Source organism: Pithys albifrons, chromosome 13 (assembly GCF_047495875.1).
Source record: "Pithys albifrons albifrons isolate INPA30051 chromosome 13, PitAlb_v1, whole genome shotgun sequence".
NCBI classification, from domain to species: Eukaryota; Metazoa; Chordata; class Aves; order Passeriformes; family Thamnophilidae; genus Pithys; species Pithys albifrons.
This window is the reverse complement of record NC_092470.1, coordinates 20,827,567-20,848,142: the sequence shown is the minus strand read 5'-3', so window position 1 is coordinate 20,848,142 and position 20,576 is coordinate 20,827,567. Positions and strand designations below refer to the sequence as shown.

General features: G+C 53.9%; 1 protein-coding gene across 1 annotated transcript in view; it reads right to left on the bottom strand.

Annotated features, from left to right (window-relative positions):
- CORO2B (coronin 2B) overlaps nucleotides 1-20,576 on the bottom strand; it is a 47,694-nt gene that overhangs the window by 2,882 nt on the left and 24,236 nt on the right. The window contains exons 5-12 of the mRNA XM_071568632.1: nucleotides 9,905-10,021; nucleotides 4,233-4,382; nucleotides 3,601-3,765; nucleotides 2,996-3,112; nucleotides 2,126-2,230; nucleotides 1,725-1,821; nucleotides 1,127-1,239; nucleotides 99-189 (exon numbers count right to left, since the gene is read on the bottom strand). Coding sequence (XP_071424733.1) covers nucleotides 99-189; nucleotides 1,127-1,239; nucleotides 1,725-1,821; nucleotides 2,126-2,230; nucleotides 2,996-3,112; nucleotides 3,601-3,765; nucleotides 4,233-4,382; nucleotides 9,905-10,021 — 955 coding nt within the window. The remainder of the gene's footprint in view (nucleotides 1-98; nucleotides 190-1,126; nucleotides 1,240-1,724; nucleotides 1,822-2,125; nucleotides 2,231-2,995; nucleotides 3,113-3,600; nucleotides 3,766-4,232; nucleotides 4,383-9,904; nucleotides 10,022-20,576) is intronic.

The window sequence follows — 20,576 nt, the reverse complement described above, 5'->3', positions numbered from 1 at the left end:
CTGGGCAGGGCAGAGGGGCGAGGGGTCAGGGGGATGCAGCCTCGCCCAGTGCCCACCCACCGTGGCACCAGTGGCACCAGTGGCACCAGTGGCTGTACCTCTGTTCATCCCACTCAGCCACTCGTCCGGGGTCAGGGCGGGCTCCGTGCCCGGAGTCATCGGGTAAATGTCCTCCTGGTACGTCTCGGACTGGGAGCACGGGGAAAGAAGAGCAACAGCCTCCTGAACGTGCTCCCTGGCAGGCAGGGAGACCCCAGGGAGGGGCTAAACTGGGCTGTGACCACCCAGGTGGGAAGCTCAGGGCACAGGGGGGGAATTTGGGAAGTGCTGGCTGGCACTGGAGCAGAGGGTATGGAGGGGGTGAGAAGCTGGGCTGCCTCAGAACCTGGGACCGGGTCCTCCACACAGCCCTGGGTTTGCTTCCCAACACTAACCCCTGATCTGAGATCTGTTTTCCCAAAAACACCTCCAAACCTCAGGTGAGACAAGCCTTGGTTACCTGGCACCACAGACCATGCCCTGGTTACCTGGCACCACAGACCATGCCCTGGTTACCTGGCACCACAGACCAAGCCTTGGTTACCTGGCACCACAGACCAAGCCCTGGTTACCTGGCACCACAGACCAAGCCTTGGTTACCTGGCACCACAGACCAAGCCTTGGTTACCTGGCACCACAGACCATGCCCTGGTTACCTGGCATCACAGACCATGCCCTGGTTACCTGGCACCACAGAACACTCCCTGGTTACCTGGCACCACAGACCAAGCCCTGGTTACCTGGCACCACAGACCAAGCCCTGGTTACCTGGCACCACAGACCATGCCCTGGTTACCTGGCACCACAGACCAAGCCCTGGTTACCTGGCACCACAGACCATGCCCTGGTTACCTGGCACCACAGACCAAGCCCTGGTTACCTGGCACCACAGACCAGGTTGATTTGGCACAAAACAACTGCCAGGAGTAACATGGAGATGCATCTCCTAAAAACATTCCCATTAAACCTTGGGTAAAACCCTGCTGGGAATCCCTGGGATGTGTAACGATGGAGAGGTCTGAGAAACCCACCCATGGGAGTGGTGAAAGTGGGGCATGTCCATCCCTGGGGACCCTCTCAGACTCACCCTCCTGGGCACGATCATGGAGATGGGCTCGATGAGCCCCTTGAGGGTGATGAGTTTGTAGAACCGAAAGACCTCACAGGCCGACACGTCCAGCCCGTGCTTGGGCATCACCCCTGTGGAGGAGGCACAGATGGTCACCCCGGGGCTGCCCACCCTCCTCCCCAGCACAGAGAGCCCCAAACATCCCTGTGGTCCACCAGGAACCCCAGGTTTTCAAAGGATCAACCCTTGTCATCACCCCGAGGACCTCGGGCACAGAGCTGGGCCACTCCAGGTTTGTGGGGACACTGGGGGAGGGACGAGCAGCTTTTATTTGGGACAATCACTGATGTCCCCTGGTGAAGCCACAGCAGGTGTGGCAGCAGGAAAGGTGTCCCTGGACATGCACCAACCCCAGCATGGCTGAGTCACCAGGAAGGGCAGCACAGGGATGGGAATGTCGCCCTACAAGAGCTGCAGCCGATGCTCCGGAGCCAGAACAGCAACTGCCCAAGCCAAGCCAAGCCAAGCCCAAGCCAAGCCCATCTGGCACTGAATGAAGCAGCTCCATGATCCAGCTCCCCCTGCTCTGAGGAGGAGCAGAGCACAGGGTCCTTACCCAGCCCCTTCTGCGGCGCCGGAGAGCGGAACTCCATGAGGTAACTCAGGTAGGGCTTCTCGGAGCCGATCTCGTAATAGCGGATGTTGCCGTCGCCCTGAGCACAGGGAAGGGGATAAAGAACATCCCAAAGGGCATTTAGAGGGCAGGTTAGGGGGATATTGGGAAGGAATTCTCCTCTGTGAGGGTGGGCAGGCCTTGGCACAGGTGCCCAGAAAAGCTGTGGCTGCCCCATCCCTGGGAGTGTTCAAGGCCAGGTTGGACAGGGCTTGGAGCAACGTGGGACAGTGGGAGGTGTCCCTGTCCCAACCGAACCCAATCTCTGATGACAACCCTCACAGCCACCCTTGGGCAGTGCTGGGGGGACACAGGTTGGGAATTCCCAGCAGGATGTGCCATACCTTCCCAGCCAGGTACAGCATGTGGGTGTCGGCGTCGTAGAACGGGAAAAGGAGCCCCGAGAGCCCATCGATCTCCTCCTCGATCAGGGGCATGGACAGGTCCTCCTGAGGCACACAAACTGCTCTGTCAGCCAGGGGGTCCCAGCAGGGCTGAAGGGGGTCCCAGTGGGGATGGGAGGGGGTCCCAGTAGGGGTGGAATGAGATCCCAGCAGGGATGGGAGGGGGTCCCAGCAGGGATGGAAAAGGGGTCCCAGCGGGGATGGGAGGGGGTCTCAACAGGGGTGGGAGGGGGTCCCAGCAGGGCTGAAGGGGTCCCAGCAGGGATGGGAGGGGGTTCCAGCAGGGATGGGAGGGAGTCCCAGCAGGGCTGAAGGGGTCCCAGCAGGGATGGGAGGGGGTTCCAGCAGGGATGGGAGGGGGTCCAGCAGGAATGGGAGGGGGTCCCAGCAGGGGTGGAGAGGGGTTCCAGTAGGGCTGGGAGGGGGTCCCAGCAGGGGTGGGAGGGGGTCCCAGCAGGGGTGAAGGAGGTGCCAGCAGGGATGGAAGGGGGTCCCAACAGGGGTGGAGAGGGCTTCCAGCAGGGATGGGAGGGGGTTCCAGCAGGGATGGGAGGGGGTTCCAGCAGGGATGGGAGGGGGTTCCAGCAGGGCTGGGGGGGGAGTTCCAGCAGGGCTGGGGGGGGAGTTCCAGCAGGGCTGGGGGGGGAGTTCCAGCAGGGCTGGGGGGGGTTCCAGCAGGGATGGGAGGGGGTCCCAGCAGGGCTGAAGGGGGTCCCAGCAGGGGTGAAGGGGGTGCCAGCAGGGATGGGAGGGGGTCCCAGCAGGGCTGAAGGGGTTCCAGCAGGGCTGGGAAGGGGTCCCAGCACCCACCTGGTCCCAGAGCGCGATCTGCCGCGTGTTCCAGCGCGACACGCCCGTGGTGAGCAGCCTCTTGGTGCTGCCCAGGAACACCACCCGGTTGACACGGTGGTTCTTGCAGCTGGCCTCCTGCAGGGCAGGAAGAACCCCTCTGTCAGCCCCTTTAGTGCCAGCTGTGCCCAGGAAAGCCCCTTCCATGCCCCCCTCACCTCTCCCACCTCACCCCAGTGAAATGCCAGCCCTGTGCCTGGCACTGTGGGGACACCACGGCATGGCACCTGTGCCCTGTGCAAGCCAAAAGTGCCCAAATTCCTGACCTTTACTGAGAACCCACCACCTTCCTCCAAACTGTGCCTCTCTTTGGAACTTTCTGCACCTCCCCTTAATTTCCACTACTTTCCACAAATCCTTCATTTTAAACCCTTACAACACTGCAAGTCTCCAAGTGCTGTGGTTGGGGTGAGGCCGAGCCCTCCCTCCACCTCCACCTGACTAAAGCCAGACCCTGACATGTGCAAACCACCTCACCCCGAGCACTGGTGGGGTTTTGAGTTGTTTCAGTGGGATCCCTGCCCAGGATGTGATTCCCACCCCACCCCCTGGCAGGGGCACAGCACCTGCAGGACCCGGCCCGAGCGAGGCTCCAGCACCCGCAGCTTCTTGTCCTTGCAGGTGGTGGCCAGGAGGCTGCCGTCGGTGTTGAAGGACATGCACAGGATGACGTCCGTGTGGCAGTCGATCATCTTCACCGGCTCCCCGATGTCCAGGTTCCAGATGAGGACCTGTGGGATGGCACCTTGGAGCAACCTGGGCTCCAAAGGGAACATGGATCCTTCCAGGTGCCTTCCCACCCAAACCATTCCAGGGTGACTCCCACCCGTGCCATGAGCAGGGAAAAGCCTCCCATGGGTATTGCCAGGCTGGGCACCTGGAGCTCCAAATGGAAGACAACCTGGAGCCAACCTGGGCTCCAAAGGGAAGGTGGATCCTTCCAGGTGCCTTCCCACCCAAACCATTCCAGGGTGACTCACACCCATGCCATGAGCAGGGAAAAGCCTCCCCTGGACATTGCCAGGCTGGGCACCTGGAGCTCCAAATGGAACATGGATCCTTCCAGGTGTCTTCCCACCCAAACCATTCCAGGGTTCCAGATGTGTGCAGGTGACTCCCACCCATGCCACCAGCAGGGAAAAGCCTCCCCTGGGCACTGCCAGGCTGGGCACCAGGAGCAGGGCCGGGCAGGGCTCACCTTGTAGTCGTAGCCGGCGCTGAAGAGGATGTTGTTGGTGGTCGGGTGCCACTCGATGAGGCCGACGCGCCGGCTGTGCCCGTAGAGCTCCAGCACTGCCTCCGTCATGTTCCTCTTCAGGCCACCCTCAGGGATCTCCCAGATCCGCACCTGTGGGATGGGGCAGGGCTTGGGGTGGGGTTGGGACACTCCAACGCCCTCCTGGGGGTGTCTAAAATTCCTGCAGAAAGGCACTCAAAGCAACATTTGTGGAGAAAGAGGGAGAAGGACCTTTCCCTGGGAGCCTCTGGGTGCACCGCGGGACAGGCACACCCCTGATCAGGCAGGTTACACTTTTTATAACCTCCAGCCATTAGCAAGGATGTTATTTACAGCCCACCCAGGCACTAATTGTCCTTGGTGTCCACCCAGAGATTGCCCCTTGGAGAGGCTCTGCTGTTCTGTCTTCGAGCTTTTTTGCAGGTGTTTCTTTAAACCACCATGTCCTTGGCAAAGCATGAGAAAGTGTGCAGTGATTTCCAAACACCTCCTAAAATCCATGTGAACTGTAATCCTAAAAATCTACAGAATGCACATGAAAATCCTTTGGCATCAGCTCCATGGCAGCCTCATCCTGCCCCCTGATGCCATCATGCCTTATCCAAAGTCCCTCTCCAGCTCTCCTGGAGCACATTCAGGCCCTGGAAGGGGCTCTCAGATCTCCCTGGAGCCTTCTCTTCTCCAGGGGAACATTCCCAGCTCTCCCAACCTGTCAAGGGCTGATCCTGCTGCCCCTTCAGCTGCTCCTCCCTCTCTCTCTCCCAAGGCTTGTCCTGTCCCCCCAGGGCTGAGCTACACCTTGGGAAGGGGGACACAACAATTAATTCCAAATATTGCAGGGCACAATCTGCACAAGGGGTTTCTGCCCTTTTGGCGGAGGAACACTCTGCTCTTGGGGTGCACAGGGAAGGGTGTTGTGAGACAGACACAGTTCTCAGGCTGGTGAGGCTCCCAGGGACAACTCCCAGAGCATCAGCAGGTTCCAAACCCGGCACAGCCCCGGCTGGTGGGTGCTGAAGGAGCTGCTTACGAAAGCAGAGGGTTATGAAACAACTGTTACCAAACTGCAGCTCAGAGCGAGCCCCGCGCTCCAGAGGCTCCTGCAGCCCAGCCCAGGGGGCACAGGGAGACCCCCGAGGTGCCAGCCCAGCCCAGGGAGCAGCTCTGCAGGGCAGGCAGCCCAGGGTGGGTATTCCTGTGTCCTGATCCCTGTCCAGCCAGGAATCGTGGCCAGGGCTCCATGGCAGCGTCACCTCTGCAGCCTGTCCTGGTTACATCATCCCTGTGTTTGCCAGAGAGCTGGGGCAGGGCCAGGGCTGGCTATTCTGGGCAGCTTTCCCAGTGCCACGGTCACCAGGACCTGCAAAGGGAGGTGGCAGGGCTGGTGGCAGCACTAACACTGCTCTCTTGGCATGGGCAGAGCTGGAGCTCTCCCAAAATCCAAGCTCAGCCCAGCCCAGGATGGAAATGATGCTTCGGGAAAAGTCTCATTGAAAAGGCCCCAGAGGAACAGCCCCAGCAGCAATTCCAGCAGGACAGGTGGGACACAGGTGGGACACCCTGTGGGACTGCAGGTGTCCTCTCCTAACCCATCCTAAGCAACCTTCCTGATAAAATTGTTCCTGAAATGCCACTTTCCAGGAGGAAATGCATCCTGCAAGCAGGAGACCCCCCTGGAGCTCAGTGATGTGCACACAGAGCTCCAGCACGTGGAAAACACGGAGCCTGAAACAGCTCCAGAGTGTGGATAATTCCCCTTCCCACCTTCCTGCCTGCTTTGTCCTGCCCTTCAAAGCTCCTGCCCAAAAAAACCTTCCCAGCATTTCAGGAATTGGAGGATCAGTCCTGCTGACCATGGTCTGAGAGGACAAATAATGAATCCCTCGGGAGAGCACCTGGACCAGGTGGGCACAGGCAGGTACAGGTGGGGCCAGGTGTGATGGTGACCCCAGGAGGGGTTTCCAGCCCTGTGGCCTGGGAGAGCAATCCCTGTCCAGCCCTGGGATTGGGGGAAATGCTCCTGAACCTCCTGAGAGCTGCTGGAGGGAAAGGCTGGAGCCCAAAGGAGTCCCAAGCCCCCCATTCCTTCCAATGTCCCCATCCCCTCCCAGTGTCCCCCCCTCCCAGTGTCCCCATCCCTCCCAGTGCCTCCATCCCCTCCCAGTGACCCCACCCCTCCCGGTGTCCTCCCCCCTCCCACTGTCCCCCCCCAATGTCCTCCCCTCCCCGTGTCCCCCCCCCGCCAGTGTCCCCATCCCTCCCAGTGTCCCCACATCTCCCAGTGTCCCCCCCCTCCCCGTGCCCCCATCCCTCTCAGTGTCCCCACCCCTCCCAGTGTTCCCTCCCAGTGTACCCCCCCTCCCAGTGTCCCCCCCCTCCCAGTGTCCCCATCCCTCCCAGTGTCCCCACATCTCCCAGTGTCCCCCCCCTCCCAGTGTCCCCATCCCTCCCAGTGTCCCCATCCCTCCCAATGTCCCCTCCCAGCGTCCCCATCCCTCCCAGTGTCCCCTCCCAGTGTTCCCTTCCAGTCTACCACCCCTCCCAGTGTCCCCATCCCTCCCGGTGTCCCCACATCTCCCAGTGTCTCCATCCCTCCCAGTGTCCCCTCCCAGTGTCCCCCTCCCCGTGTCCCCATCCCTCCCAGTGTCCCCATCCCTCCCAGTGTCCCCCCCCTCCCAGTGTCCCCCCCCTCCCAGTGTCCCCATCCCTCCCAGTGTCCCCTCCCTCCCAGTGTCCCCATCCCTCCCAGTGTCCCCATCCCCTCCCAGTGTCCCCACCCCTCCCAGTGTCCCCATCCCCTCCCAGTGTCCCCATCCCTCCCAGTGTCCCCATCCCCTCCCAGTGTCCCCCCCCCCCAGTGTCCCCATCCCCTCCCAGTGTCCCCACCCCTCCCAGTGTCCCCATCCCCTCCCAGTGTCCCCATCCCTCCCAGTGTCCCCATCCCCTCCCAGTGTCCCCCCCCCCCCAGTGTCCCCATCCCCTCCCAGTGTCCCCATCCCCTCCCAGTGTCCCCCCCCCCCAGTGTCCCCATCCCCTCCCAGTGTCCCCATCCCTCCCGGTGTCCCCACATCTCCCAGTGTCCCCAGCCCCTCCCAGTGTCCGCACCCCTCCCAGTGTCCCCTCCCGGTGTCCCCATCCCTCCCAGTGTCCCCTCCCAGTGTCCCCAACCCCTCCCGGGGTGGCCACGGAATATTATATTTACTTATAAATTATTGAATATAAATTATATATATAGATATATCTTAAAATATATTTATATTTACCTATCTATAATTGCTAAATATAAATTATATATAAATAGATACAAATATGTACCTAAACATGTCCTTATATTTACTTATATGTAACTATTAAATTATATATAAATAGATGTAAGAATAAATCTAAACATACATTTACTTATATATAAATTATTGGATATAAATAGATACAAATATATCTTAAAAAATATTTATATTTACTTTTAAATAATTGCTAAATATAAATTATATCTAAGTAGATATATCTAAACATGTATTTTATTTACTTATATATAAATTACTGAATATAAATAATATATAAAAGATATAAATATGTCATAAAATATACTAATATTATATATAATTGCTAAATATAAATTATATCTAATATAAATATGTCTTAAAATATATTTATATTATATATAATTGCTGAATATAAATTATATCTAAATAGACATAAATATACATCTAAACATGTATTTATATTTACTTATATGTAATTGATTAAATATAAATTATATATTAATAGATATAAATATATTTTAGATATATTTATATCTATTAATATATAATTTATATATTTATATAAATATATTTACATTTAGCTATATATAATTGATTAATATAAATGATATATAAATAGACATCTAAACATGTATTTATATTTATTTATATGTAATTGATTAACTATAAATGATACCTAAAGTGCTTTTAATTGGTTTCATATATTTAAGGTGCTTTTCACTTGGTTTCCTATTTTCTGGGATGCCTTTTACTTGATTTCTAAAATATATTTATATTTCCTTATGTATCATTGATTAATATGAATGATTAATATAAATGATATATAAATAGATATAAATAGACATCTAAACATGTATTTATATTTACTCGTATGTAATAGATTAGATATAAATTATATATAAATAGATATAAGTATATCTAAAATACATTTATATTTACTTATATATCATTGATTAATATAAATGATATATAGATATAAATATACATCTAAACATGTATTTATATTTACTTATATGTAATTGATTAGATATAAATTATATAATAATTCTATTCTAATCTATTAATATATGATTTATATATTTATATAAATATATTTATATTTAGCTAGATATCACTGATTAATATAAATGATATATAAATAGATATAAATATATAAATAGGTATTTATATTTATTCATATATTTATATATTTATATATATTTATATTTACTTAGATGTAATTGATTAGATATAAATGATATATAAATAGATATAAGTATATAAATGGGTATTTATATTTATTCCTATATTTATATATTTATTTATATTTACTTATATGTAATTGATTAAATATAAATGATATATAAATAGATATAAGTATATAAATGGGTATTTATATTTATTCCTATATTTATATATTTATTTATATTTACTTAGATGTAATTGATTAAATATAAATGATATATAAATAGATATAAGTATATAAATAGGTATTTATATTTATTTATATATTTATATACATTTATATTTACTTAGATGTAATTGATTAGATATAAATGATATATAAATAGATATAAGTATATAAATAGATATTTTTATATATATTTTTATTTATTTATAATTGATTAAATATAAATTTATATCTATATATTTATTCATATATTTATATATATATTTATATTTACTTATATGTAATTGATTAAATATAAATGATATATAAATATATATAAGTATATAAATAGGTATTTATATATTTATACATTTATATATTTATATATATATTTATATTTACTTATATGTAATTGATTAGATATAAATTATATATAAATAGATATAAGTATATAAATAGGTATTTATATTTATTCATATATTTATATATTTATTTATATTTACTTATATGTAATTGATTAAATATAAATGATATATAAATAGATATAAGTATATAAATAGGTATTTATATTTATTAATATATTTATATATTTATATATATATTTATATTTACTTATATGTAATTGATTAGATATAAATGATATATAAATAGATATAAGTATATAAATAGGTATTTATATATTTATACATTTATATATTTATTTATATAGAAATAGATATAAGTATATAAATAGGTATTTATATTTTTATATATATATTTATTTATTTATTTATTTATTTATTTATTTAATTTTTATATCATTGATTAAATATAAATTTACAGACAATACAAGAAAATCGAACTCATCAGAAATCCTGTATTAAATAACAGATCCTGATAAAAGATCATCATTATAAAATGTACGGCCAATTAAAGCTAATTAGCAGTGGTGGCTGTGCTAATTCCCCTTTGCAATCTCAGCCCCCAGAGGGCCGTGCACGGCCCGGGGGGTCCCCGCTCACCGAGGTGTCTTCGGAGCAGGACGCGATGATGTTCTCAATGAAGGGGTTCCACTTGATGTCCAGCACGTTGCCCTGGTGGCCACACACCTTGGGGTAGTTGGGCTCGATGCGGCCGGTCTGGGGGGCAGAACCAGCACAGGGTCAGCAGTGGGGGGGGGTCAGCTGGGCTATGCAGGGGGGGACACCCGGCAGAGGGGGGCGCTCTGCAGCCATGCCTGGGGTGGGGTTGGGGCTGGAGGAGACCCCCAGCCAAGCCTGGGGTTGTTGTAGCCCATGAGCATTCCCAGGGACTCATCCCAGGGGATCCCAGGGGGATCTGCAAACACAGCCCCACATCAGCTGGAGAGCTCAGTGGGGTTCATGGTGGGGAGCTCAGTGGGGTTCATGGTGGGATGGGGAGCTCAGTGGGGTTCATGGTGGGGAGCTCAGTGGGGTTCATGGAGAGAAGCTCAGTGGGAGTTCATGGTGGGGTGGGGAGCTCAGTGGGGTTCATGGAGAGAAGCTCAGTGGGGTTCATGGTGGGGTGGGGACACCCTCTGCTAGCCCAGCTTGCTCCACATCCTGTCCAGCCTGGCTGGGGTGAATTATTTGAATTTTCTTTGGAATATATAACTTGGGAAGCAGCACTGACCAAGGCCCACGGATCTGTTATCCATGCCTGCTCCTTCCCCATTCCTGCCTGCTCCTTCCCACATCCCTGCCTGCTCCTCCCACATCCCTGCCTGCCCCTTCCCACATCCCTGCCTGCTCCTTCCCCATCCCTGCCAGCTCCTTCCCACATCCATCCCTGCTCCTTCCCCATCCCTGCCTGCTCCTTCCCCATCCCTGCCTGCTCCTTCCCCATCCCTGCCTGCTCCTTCCCCATCCCTGCCTGCTCCTTCCCACATCCCTGCCTGCTCCTTCCCACATCCATCCCTGCTCCTTCCCACATCCATCCCTGCTCCTTCCCCATTCCTGCCTGCTCCTTCCCACATCCATCCCTGCTCCCTCCCCATTCCTGCCTGCTCCTTCCCACATCCATCCCTGCTCCTTCCCCATTCCTGCCTGCTCCTTCCCCATTCCTGCCTGCTCCTTCCCACATCCCTGCCTGCTCCTTCCCACATCCCTGCCTGCTCCTTCCCACATCCACACTGCTTCCTTCCCTCTCCATGGTGGCTCCTTCCCTATCCATGCCTGCTCCTTCCCACATCCATCCCTGCTCCTTCCCACACCCCCTGGCTCCTCAGAACACGCACACTAAGTAGGTCAGCACCAGCAGGCACTGAATATTTCATGGCCCTCCAGTGCTGCCCTTTCCCGGCTGGAGCTCCAGAGGCAGCTCCAGGAACCAGGAGAGCTCCGGGGGGAGCCCCTGCCCTGTCCCTGCTGGGGAGGTTTCTTTGGATTAGGGTTTATTTGAATGAATTTGCTCTCTAGAGGAGAGAGGTGCCAATTGCCAGGAGGTTCCAGTGAATTCCAGCCTGGAGCAGGGTGGGATCATGGGATGATGCTCCAGGGCTGGAGCCCCTTTGGAGCCAGGCTGGGAGAGCTGGGGGGCCTCACCTGGGGAAGAGAAGGATCCAGGGACACCTGAGAGCCCCTTCCAGGGCCTGAAGGGGCTCCAGGAGAGCTGGAGAGGGACTGGGGACAAGGGATGGAGGGACAGGAGACAGGGAATGGCTTCCCACAGCCAGAGGGCAGGGATAGGTGGGATATTGGGAAGGAATTCCTGGCTGGGAGGGTGGGCAGGCCCTGGCACAGGTTGGGCAGAGAAGCTGTGGCTGCCCCATCCCTGGGAGTGTCCCAGGCCAGGCTGGACAGGGCTTGGAGCAGTCTGGGCTGGTGGGAGGTGTCCCTGCCCATGGCAGGGGTGGGATGGGATGAGCTTTAGGATCACTTCCAACTAACCCACTCTGAGATTCTGTGATTTTATGCATCATAGAATCATTTAGGTTGGAAGTGCTGTGGGTTTGGGGATCATTCCAGGGCTGTGGGTTTGGGGATCATTCCAGGGCTGTGGGTTTGGGGATCATTCCAGGGCTGTGGGTTTGGGGATCATTCCAGGGCTGTGGGTTTGGGGATCACTGCAGGGCTGTGGGTTTGGGGATCATTCCAGGGCTGTGGGTTTGGGGATCACTGCAGGGCTGTGGGTTTGGGGATCATTCCAGGGCTGTGGGTTTGGGGATCACTGCAGTCCTGTGGGTTTGGGGATCACTGCAGGGCTGTGGGTTTGGGGATCACTGCAGGGCTGTGGGTTTGGGGATCACTGCAGGGCTGTGGGTTTGGGGATCACTGCAGGACTGTGGGTTTGGGGATCACTGCAGGGCTGTGGGTTTGGGGATCATTCCAGGGCTGTGGGTTTGGGGATCACTGCAGGGCTGTGGATTTGGGGATCACTGCAGGGCTGTGGGTTTGGGGATCACTGCAGGGCTGTGGGTTTGGGGATCATTCCAGGGCTGTGGGTTTGGGGATCATTCCAGGGCTGTGGGTTTGGGGATCACTGCAGGGCTGTGGGTTTGGGGATCACTGCAGGGCTGTGGGTTTGGGGATCATTCCAGGGCTGTGGGTTTGGGGATCATTCCAGGGCTGTGGGTTTGGGGATCACTGTGAGTTTTGAGGTGAAGAACTAAATCAGATGCCCCCCTGTGCCCTCACTCGGTGCCCAAAGAGCTCCATGCCCGGGGTGGGGGTCACTGGTGCCCTCCCCCTTGCCCTTCCCACAGTCCAGGACAAACCCTCATTAATTCCCGATGGATTCTCATGCCGAGCCCTCGAGGCCAGACTGGCTCCCAGCTCTGCAGCCTCTTTAATTAGGGCATGGCAGGCAAATTCCCAGCCCAGATGGCTCAGGGTTCCTGTTCCCTGGGTGCTGGATCCTGCCTGGGGATTTCAGCCTCCTGGAGGGACAATTCCAGGGGTGGAAGAGCAGGAAAAGCCGGGATGGAGCAGCTGCATCCACCTCCTCTTTCACCTGCCAAATCATCAGAGAGCCCAATTTTGGGAATTGTGTCCATCAGCAACACCCTGGCTCATCCCTGGGAGATGGAGGAGCCAAAGAAAGGCAGGAAAAAGGGAAGAATCATTTAAAATCAGGGATTTGTGCTGTGTTTTCCTGTTTCCTCCTCTCTGAGGGCCCTGGGCAGCAGCCCTGCCTAAGCCCAGGTGACTCCTAATCCCTGGATGCTGCCTCTGGCTCAGGGAAGCTCCATGACCCAGATCTGGCCCTGGGACAGGCCCTGGGACACTCCCTGGGACAGGCCAGCAGTGGCTCTCCAGGCTCCAGCTGCTCTGAGCTTTTCCATGGAAGGGGCTGGAAGGAGCAAAGGTTCCTGCAGCTTCAAACCCTCCCTTTGCTGCAGAGAAGGAGGAAAGAATTTGGATTTTGGGGGCAGAAAGGACAGCGATTTTTATAAGCTGGTTTAATTCTGTTACTTTGTGATTGGTGCTGGAGAAGGAAACGTTCCCCTGGGATTGGCTGGAACAGCAGGAAGGGCAGAGGGACCAGCAGCTCATAAGGAATTCCATCCCTGGTCCCTCCTGGCCATCCCCAAACCCCAGGGATGGGAACTGTCACCATTCCAGCTCATGAGGAATTCCATCCCTGGACCCTCCTGGCCATCTCCAAACCCCAGGGATGGGAATTGTCACCATTCCAGCTCATGAGGAATTCCATCCCTGGTCCCTTGTGACCATCCCCAAACCCCAGGGATGGGAATTGTCACCATTCCAGCTCATAAGGAATTTCATCCCTGGACCCTTTTGACCATCCCCCAAACCCCAGGGATGGGAATTGTCACCATTCCAGCTCATAAGGAATTCCATCCCTGGTCCTTCCTGGCCATCCCCAAATCCCAGGGATGGGAATTGTCACCATTCCAGCTCACAAGGAATTCCATCCCTGGTCCTTCCTGGCCATCCCCAAACCCCAGGGATGGGAATTGTCACCATTCCAGCTCATAAGGAATTCCATCCCTGGTCCTTCCTGGCCATCCCCAAACCCCAGGGATGGGAATTGTCACCATTCCAGCTCATGAGGAATTCCATCCCTGGGACCCTCCTGACCATTCCCAAACCCCAGGGATGGGAATTGTCACCATTCCAGCCCTTGGAAGCAGCACAGTTTGGTGTCCCCACCAAATCCACATTCCCTTCACCCCAACCCGCAGGAAGCTCAGAGAAATCCTTTTAATATATCCACATATTCCTGCTTTTCCTCAGCTTCCCTGGAAATGCCAACCCAGGGCACTTCCAAATCCTCACATTTCCTACAAAGCTCCACAAATTTGGTGAAATCCTCCCCTTTGTTCAGCTCAGCCCTTCCATCCCACCTGGAAAACCTCCCAGCCCCCTCCTGGCACGGATGCAGGGAGGGATTCACAGGGTTTCCCAGGAAATCCTTCAGCACACACAAGTCTCCAGTGGCTGAGATTAAGAGTAAATACATTTACTGCTGCCTTGTCAAAGGAGGGCTCTCCCACTTGAGAGCCAAAAGGAGGGAATTACAAGGATTTTCCTCTGCTGGGGCAGATCCCTGGATGATTTGGGGGCAGGGGGAGGTTCAAGAGGCTCCATCAGGAGCCAAATCAAACAGAACCAGCACAGGGAAGGGACAAATTGGGCAAACCCTTGGCAGGGACCCAGAAAATCCTGAAAATCCCCAAAATCTCAGCCCCCCTGGGAAGAGGGAGGCAAGAGGAGGGATGTGGGCACAGCTGGGAATCACGTCTGCAATGCAGGATAATGGGATATGGAAGCAAAGAGAGCTTGGAGGGGCCAGGGGAGATGCAGCACCAGGAGCCTGTCAGCAAATAACCCCCTGGGGAAATTCCCCTCTGCAGGGAAAAGGAGGAGGGTGTTGGGAATGTCTCTCCATCCAACAAGGGAATAAAGATGAATAAAGGGGAATCTAAAGGGGGAATGGGTTCCCACTGCCAGAGGAAAGGGTTAGGTGGGATATTGGGAAGGAATTCCTGGCTGGGAAGGTGGGCAGGCCCTGGCACAGGTTGGGCAGAGAAGCTGTGGCTGCCCCAGCCCTGGGAGTGTCCAAGGCCAGCTGGACCAACCTGGGACAGTGGAAGGTGCCCCTGCCCCTGGCAGGGGGTGGGACTGGATGTTCTTTAAGGTCCTTTCCAACCCAAACCATTCCAGGAATCATTCCACGATACTGACAAAGCCTTTCCCCACCTTTCCTGCTTTTCCTTCCCTCAGCAAACTCATCCAGCCTCCAACAACCAGGCAGGAGCAATTCCATGGCTCCAGTTTGGCCAGAACCAGCCAGGACTGGGCAACCAGAGGAGTTCCCAGCAGGAACTCCCCACCCTGAGTCTCCTTCTCTCCAGGCTGAGCCCCTTTCCAGCTCCCTCCGCCCCTCCTGCTGTTCCAGCCCCTTCCCAGCTCCCTCAGCCCCTCCTGCTGCTCCAGCCCCTTCCCAGCTCCATCAGCCCCTTCCCAGCTCCTTCCCAGCCCCTCCTGCTGCTCCAGCCCCTCCTGCTGCTCCCTCAGCCCCTTCCCAGCTCCCTCAGCCCCTTCCCAGCTCCCTCAGCCCCTCCTGCTGCTCCCTCAGCCCCTCCTGCTGCTCCCTCAGCCCCTCCTGCTGCTCCAGCCCCTTCCCAGCTCCCTCAGCCCCTCCTGCTGCTCCCTCAGCCCCTCCTGCTGCTCCCTCAGCCCCTCCTGCTGCTCCCTCAGCCCCTTCCCAGCTCCCTCAGCCCCTTCCCAGCTCCCTCAGCCCCTTCCCAGCTCCCTCAGCCCCTCCTGCTGCTCCCTCAGCCCCTCCTGCTGCTCCCTCAGCCCCTCCTGCTGCTCCCTCAGCCCCTCCTGCTGCTCCCTCAGCCCCTCCTGCTGCTCCCTCAGCCCCTTCCCAGCTCCCTCAGCCCCTTCCCAGCTCCCTCAGCCCCTCCTGCTGCTCCCTCAGCCCCTTCCCAGCTCCCTCAGCCCCTCCTGCTGCTCCCTCAGCCCCTTCCCAGCTCCATCCCCCTCCCTGGCCACGCTCCAGCCCCTCAATGTCCTCCTTGTCATGAGGCCCCAAAACTGAACCTACAAACTCCACATTTAGGGATACTTTGAGCTGAAGGGTCCCAAATTTACCAGGTAATTTGCTTTAAGAAAATAACACCAATTTATACACAATTTATCTTCCCTAATTATACAGCTAAGCCACAAAGCAAGGAAGAAATCAGTGTCACTAAACAGCATTTGCAGCAGGATGAAGGTTTAAATACCAGCTACCCCTCTTGGGTGGAGAGAAACAGCGTTAAATTAAACAGAAATACTCTTAAATTAAATATAAACACTGTTAAATTAAATATAAATACTGTCATGGGTTGTGAGCATCATCTGCCCAGGCAGATTCCCCACTTGGAATAACCATCCCAGGAGCTTCTCCAAGAAAATCCTTATCCCTGTGTCCCTAAAACCCCAACCACGACCCCCCCAAACCCCTGGCACAGAGGAAACCCCCAGGAGGTTCCTCAGCACCATCAAAGCACCAGCCTGGCTCGAGCTTGTTAATTAAAAAGACAAAAGCCCCTCTAATGTCGCTGTTCAATTGGATTATGGACATTAAAATACCTCCGTGGTGGTTGGGGACACAGAGCCGAGTTCCAGCCGGCAGAGGGGGCAGGACGGGCAGCTGAGCCAGCCCAGCAAAGCCAAGCCCAGCCCAGGCTCAGGCTCAGGTTTTGCTGCAAACAACATCCCCGTCCCCTCCCACGCTCCTGTGCTGGCCCAGGGACCCCCATTGCCATCCCTGTTCCCTCCTCTGAGCCAGCACCCAGACTTGACACTCTGGTTTGGGCAGGTCCAGGTGTTCAACCAGATCCCAGGGCTGTGTTCCCACAGCTGCCGTCCCCTTATCTCCTGATAAATTCAGGGACACTCCGTGGGAACAGCAATGCTGAAAATCAGCTTTTTTTTTTTTTTTTTTCAAGCCTCGAGTAATTTTTTTTCCCTCTCTGACCAGCTGCAGGTTAAAAATTTTCTCCTGCAGCCTAAAATGAGACAGAGAGAAAAGCAGAGCAAATGAGTTCAGGGTGAGGGAGTCTCCTGTGCCCTGAGCTGAGAGGTGGGAAAGCTCCAAGGACGTGAGAAGTGGTTCATGGGACAGAGAAATAGAGAGAATTCTGCATTTTCTCCTGTAGAAAACTCCTGGTGCTTTGGAACAGCAGCTGGGAGGGAGGGAGGGAGGCAAGAAGGGACAGAGGGAAGGAGGGAGGAAGGGAGGAAGGGAGGGAGGGAGGAAGGAAGGGAGGGAGGGAGGGAGGGAGGAAGGGAGGTGAGTGCTGACTGCCCATTCTCTGCCCAGCCCTGCCAAGGGGGCCCTCAGGGTCCCCTGGGCTCACCCAGGCTGAGCAGATGCCACCAGGACCCTCCCTGGGCTCACCCAGGCTGAGCAGATGCCACCAGGACTCTACCTGGGCTCACCCAGGCTGAGCAGATGCCACCAGAACCTTTTCTGGGCTCACCCAGGCTGAGCAGATGCCACCAGGACCCTCCCTGGGCTCACCCAAGCTGAGCAGATGCCACCAGGACCCTCCCTGGGCTCACTCAGGCTGAGCAGATGCCACCAGGACCCTCCCTGGGCTCACCCAAGCTGAGCAGATGCCACCAGGACCCTCCCTGGGCTCACCCAGGCTGAGCAGATGCCACCAGGACCCCGAGCCAGGCTGATCCATGCCAGGGCAGCATTCCCAGTGCTCCCACTCACCAGCTGCCATCCCAGGGGCACCCAGCAGCTCCCCCAGCCCAGCCCAGCCCCAACAGGCAGCGCTGACACCACCACCAAGTTTGGATTTCAGCTTCCTCCTTGTAAACAGAGACTGTCCCTTCCTGCCCCTGCTTCCCTCAGACAGAGAGCATTGTCTGCCCGTGGAAAACAAGTTCTCCCCACCCCTGTGGCAACAGAGATCCCTCTGTCACAGTGGGAGTGATGCCACCACCCTGCCCTGCCACAGGGACCCCCTGGCCACCCCAGCAAGGGACATCCCAGTCCCCTTGTCCATGGCCCAAGTCCCTCTCCAGCTCTCCTGGAGCCCCTTTAGGCCCTGGCAGGGGCTCTCAGGTCTCCCTGGAGCCTTCTCTTCTCCAGGTGACCCCCCCTGCTCTCCCAGCCTGGCTCCAAAGGGGCTCCAGCTCCAGAAGAACAGCCCGTGCAGGACCACGAAGAGGGATGTGATGTCACTGAGCTCCTTTCCTGTGGAACTGCCCTGTCCAAGCAAACCTGGATTCTGGTCATGATGAGAGAACTCAATCCACTATTACTGACCAAAATAAATGGCCATTTCCCATGTGGTCTCCTCTCCCCTGGACTGGATCCTCAAGGCCAGGTTGGAGCAACCTGGGATAGTGGAAGGTGTCCCTGCCCACAGCACAGGAGCTTTAAGGTCCCTTCCAACCCAAACCATCCCAGGATTCCAGGATTCTTCTGTTGCCATGGTTTGGGGAGCACATCCTTCCCTCCCCGAGGCTCAGCCGGAGCCTCAGCGCTCTCCTTCGCCCACTCCCCGCGGGTATTTATGGCACAAAGGCCTCATGGTGCTGGGAGAGGCTCCAGAGGCTGAGGAGCAGGATTTGGGATCCAGGCAGGGCAGGGTGGGACAGGCTGGGAGAGGATGGAGGAACACAACCCAGGATTTGGGATCTGAGCAGGGCAGGCTGGGAGGGGATGGAGGAACAAAGCACAGCCCTTGGGATCCAGGCAGGGCAGGGTGGGAGGACAGGCTGGGAGAGGATGGAGAAACACAACCCAGGATTTGGGATCCAGGCAGAGCAGGGTGGGAAGACAGGCTGGGAGAGGATGGAGGAACACAACCCAGGATTTGGGATTCAGGCAGGGCAGGGTGGGAGGACAGGCTGGGAGAGGATGGAGGAACAAAGCACAGTTTGGGATCCAGGCAGGGCAAGGTGGGAGGACAGGCTGGGAGGGGATGGAGGAACAAACCAAAGTTTGGGATCCAGGCAGGGCAAGGTGGGAGGACAGGCTGGGAGAGGAAGAAGGAACACAACCCAGGATCTGGGATCCAGGCAGGGCAGGGTGGGACAGGCTGGGAGAGGATGGAGGAACTCAACCCAGGATTTGGGATCAAGGCAGGGCAGGCTGGGAGGGGATGGAGGAACAAAGCACAGTTTGGGATCCAGGCAGGGCAAGGTGGGAGGACAGGCTGGGAGAGGATGGAGGAACACAACCCAGGATTTAGGATCCAGGCAGAGCAGGGTGGGAAGACAGGCTGGGAGAGGATGGAGGAACACAACCCAGGATTTGGGATTCAGGCAGGGCAGGGTGGGAGGACAGGCTGGGAGAGGATGGAGGAACAAAGCACAGTTTGGGATCCAGGCAGGGCAAGGTGGGAGGACAGGCTGGGAGGGGATGGAGGAACAAACCAAAGTTTGGGATCCAGGCAGGGCAAGGTGGAACAGGCTTGAAGGGGATGGGGAAACACAACCCAGGATTTGGGATCCAGGCAGGGCAAGGTGGGAGGACAGGCTGGGAGAGGATGGAGAAACACAGCCCAGGATTTGGGATTCAGGCAGGGCAGGGTGGGAGGACAGGCTGGGAGAGGATGGAGAAACACAGCCCAGGATTTGGGATTCAGGCAGGGCAGGGTGGGAGGACAGGCTGGGAGAGGATGGAGGAACAAAGCACAGTTTGGGATCCAGGCAGGGCAAGGTGGGAGGACAGGCTGGGAGAGGATGGAGGAACAAAGCACAGCCGTGCTCCATCTTTCCAACCCACACAGCCCCTCCTTCCCTCCAGAAATGCAGGAGGAACTGGGAATTCTGCTGTGCAGGGAGGACATATGTGACACAGCATCACAGATCTGGGAGCTCTGCTGAGCAGAACAGGGAGGGGAAACCAGGGAAGAATCCCAAAGTGTGGCAGCAAACCCAGGCCCGAGCAGGACCTGGGTTACCTTCATCACGTTCAGCTAAATCTGGATGCCAATTAATTAGCAGGCTGCTGATTTCCAGGGAAAATTAGTTGCTTCTTAATGAGCTAATCAGCCCCTATTTTAAAGAAATAATGAAATTATTAGCTGGCACCAAGGCTTGTGCTGCCACAAGGGCTGCTCTGGCCGGGATTTACGGGCTGGCACTGCCACGTGGGGATGCCAATCCCATCGGAACAGGTCACAAACAGCAGCCCTGGCTCTTCTCCCATGTTTGCCAGAGAAAAAGGGCCGTTTGGTGCCAGTGTGGGGTTATTGCTGAGGGTCTGGGAGCAGGGGCAGGAGGTGAGAGGATGGGCATCCCCCCAGCTGGGCAGGGATGGAGCTGCAGCGCTCTGGGGGCTCAGCTGAGCTCCTGTTTCCCCGAATATTAATACGAGTCAAGCTGTGCTCTGCAATTAAAGCACTGATTATAATTTCTTCCATCTGTAGCTGAGTCGGCTCCAGCAATGAAAGAGGAATTCAGAAGAGGTGGGAATGTTACACAGGGAAAGTGCCTAAGAGGAATGATGGGGTGTGGAGGGGCTCGAGGGCCGTGCTCCTCCATCCCTCTGGCTCTGGCAGCTTCCCCTCCCAGCTGGAATTCCTGTGGATTTGGCACTGGATTGGGCACTGGTGTCCAGGACCTGAGGGACACCCCCTGCTCCCAGTGTGGTGTGTCCAGGTGCTGTGGGGTGGGTGTGTCCTTAAGTGCAGCTCATGTGAAATGCACTCTGTGAAACATCTTCCTTTTATCTGATCTAAATTGATCC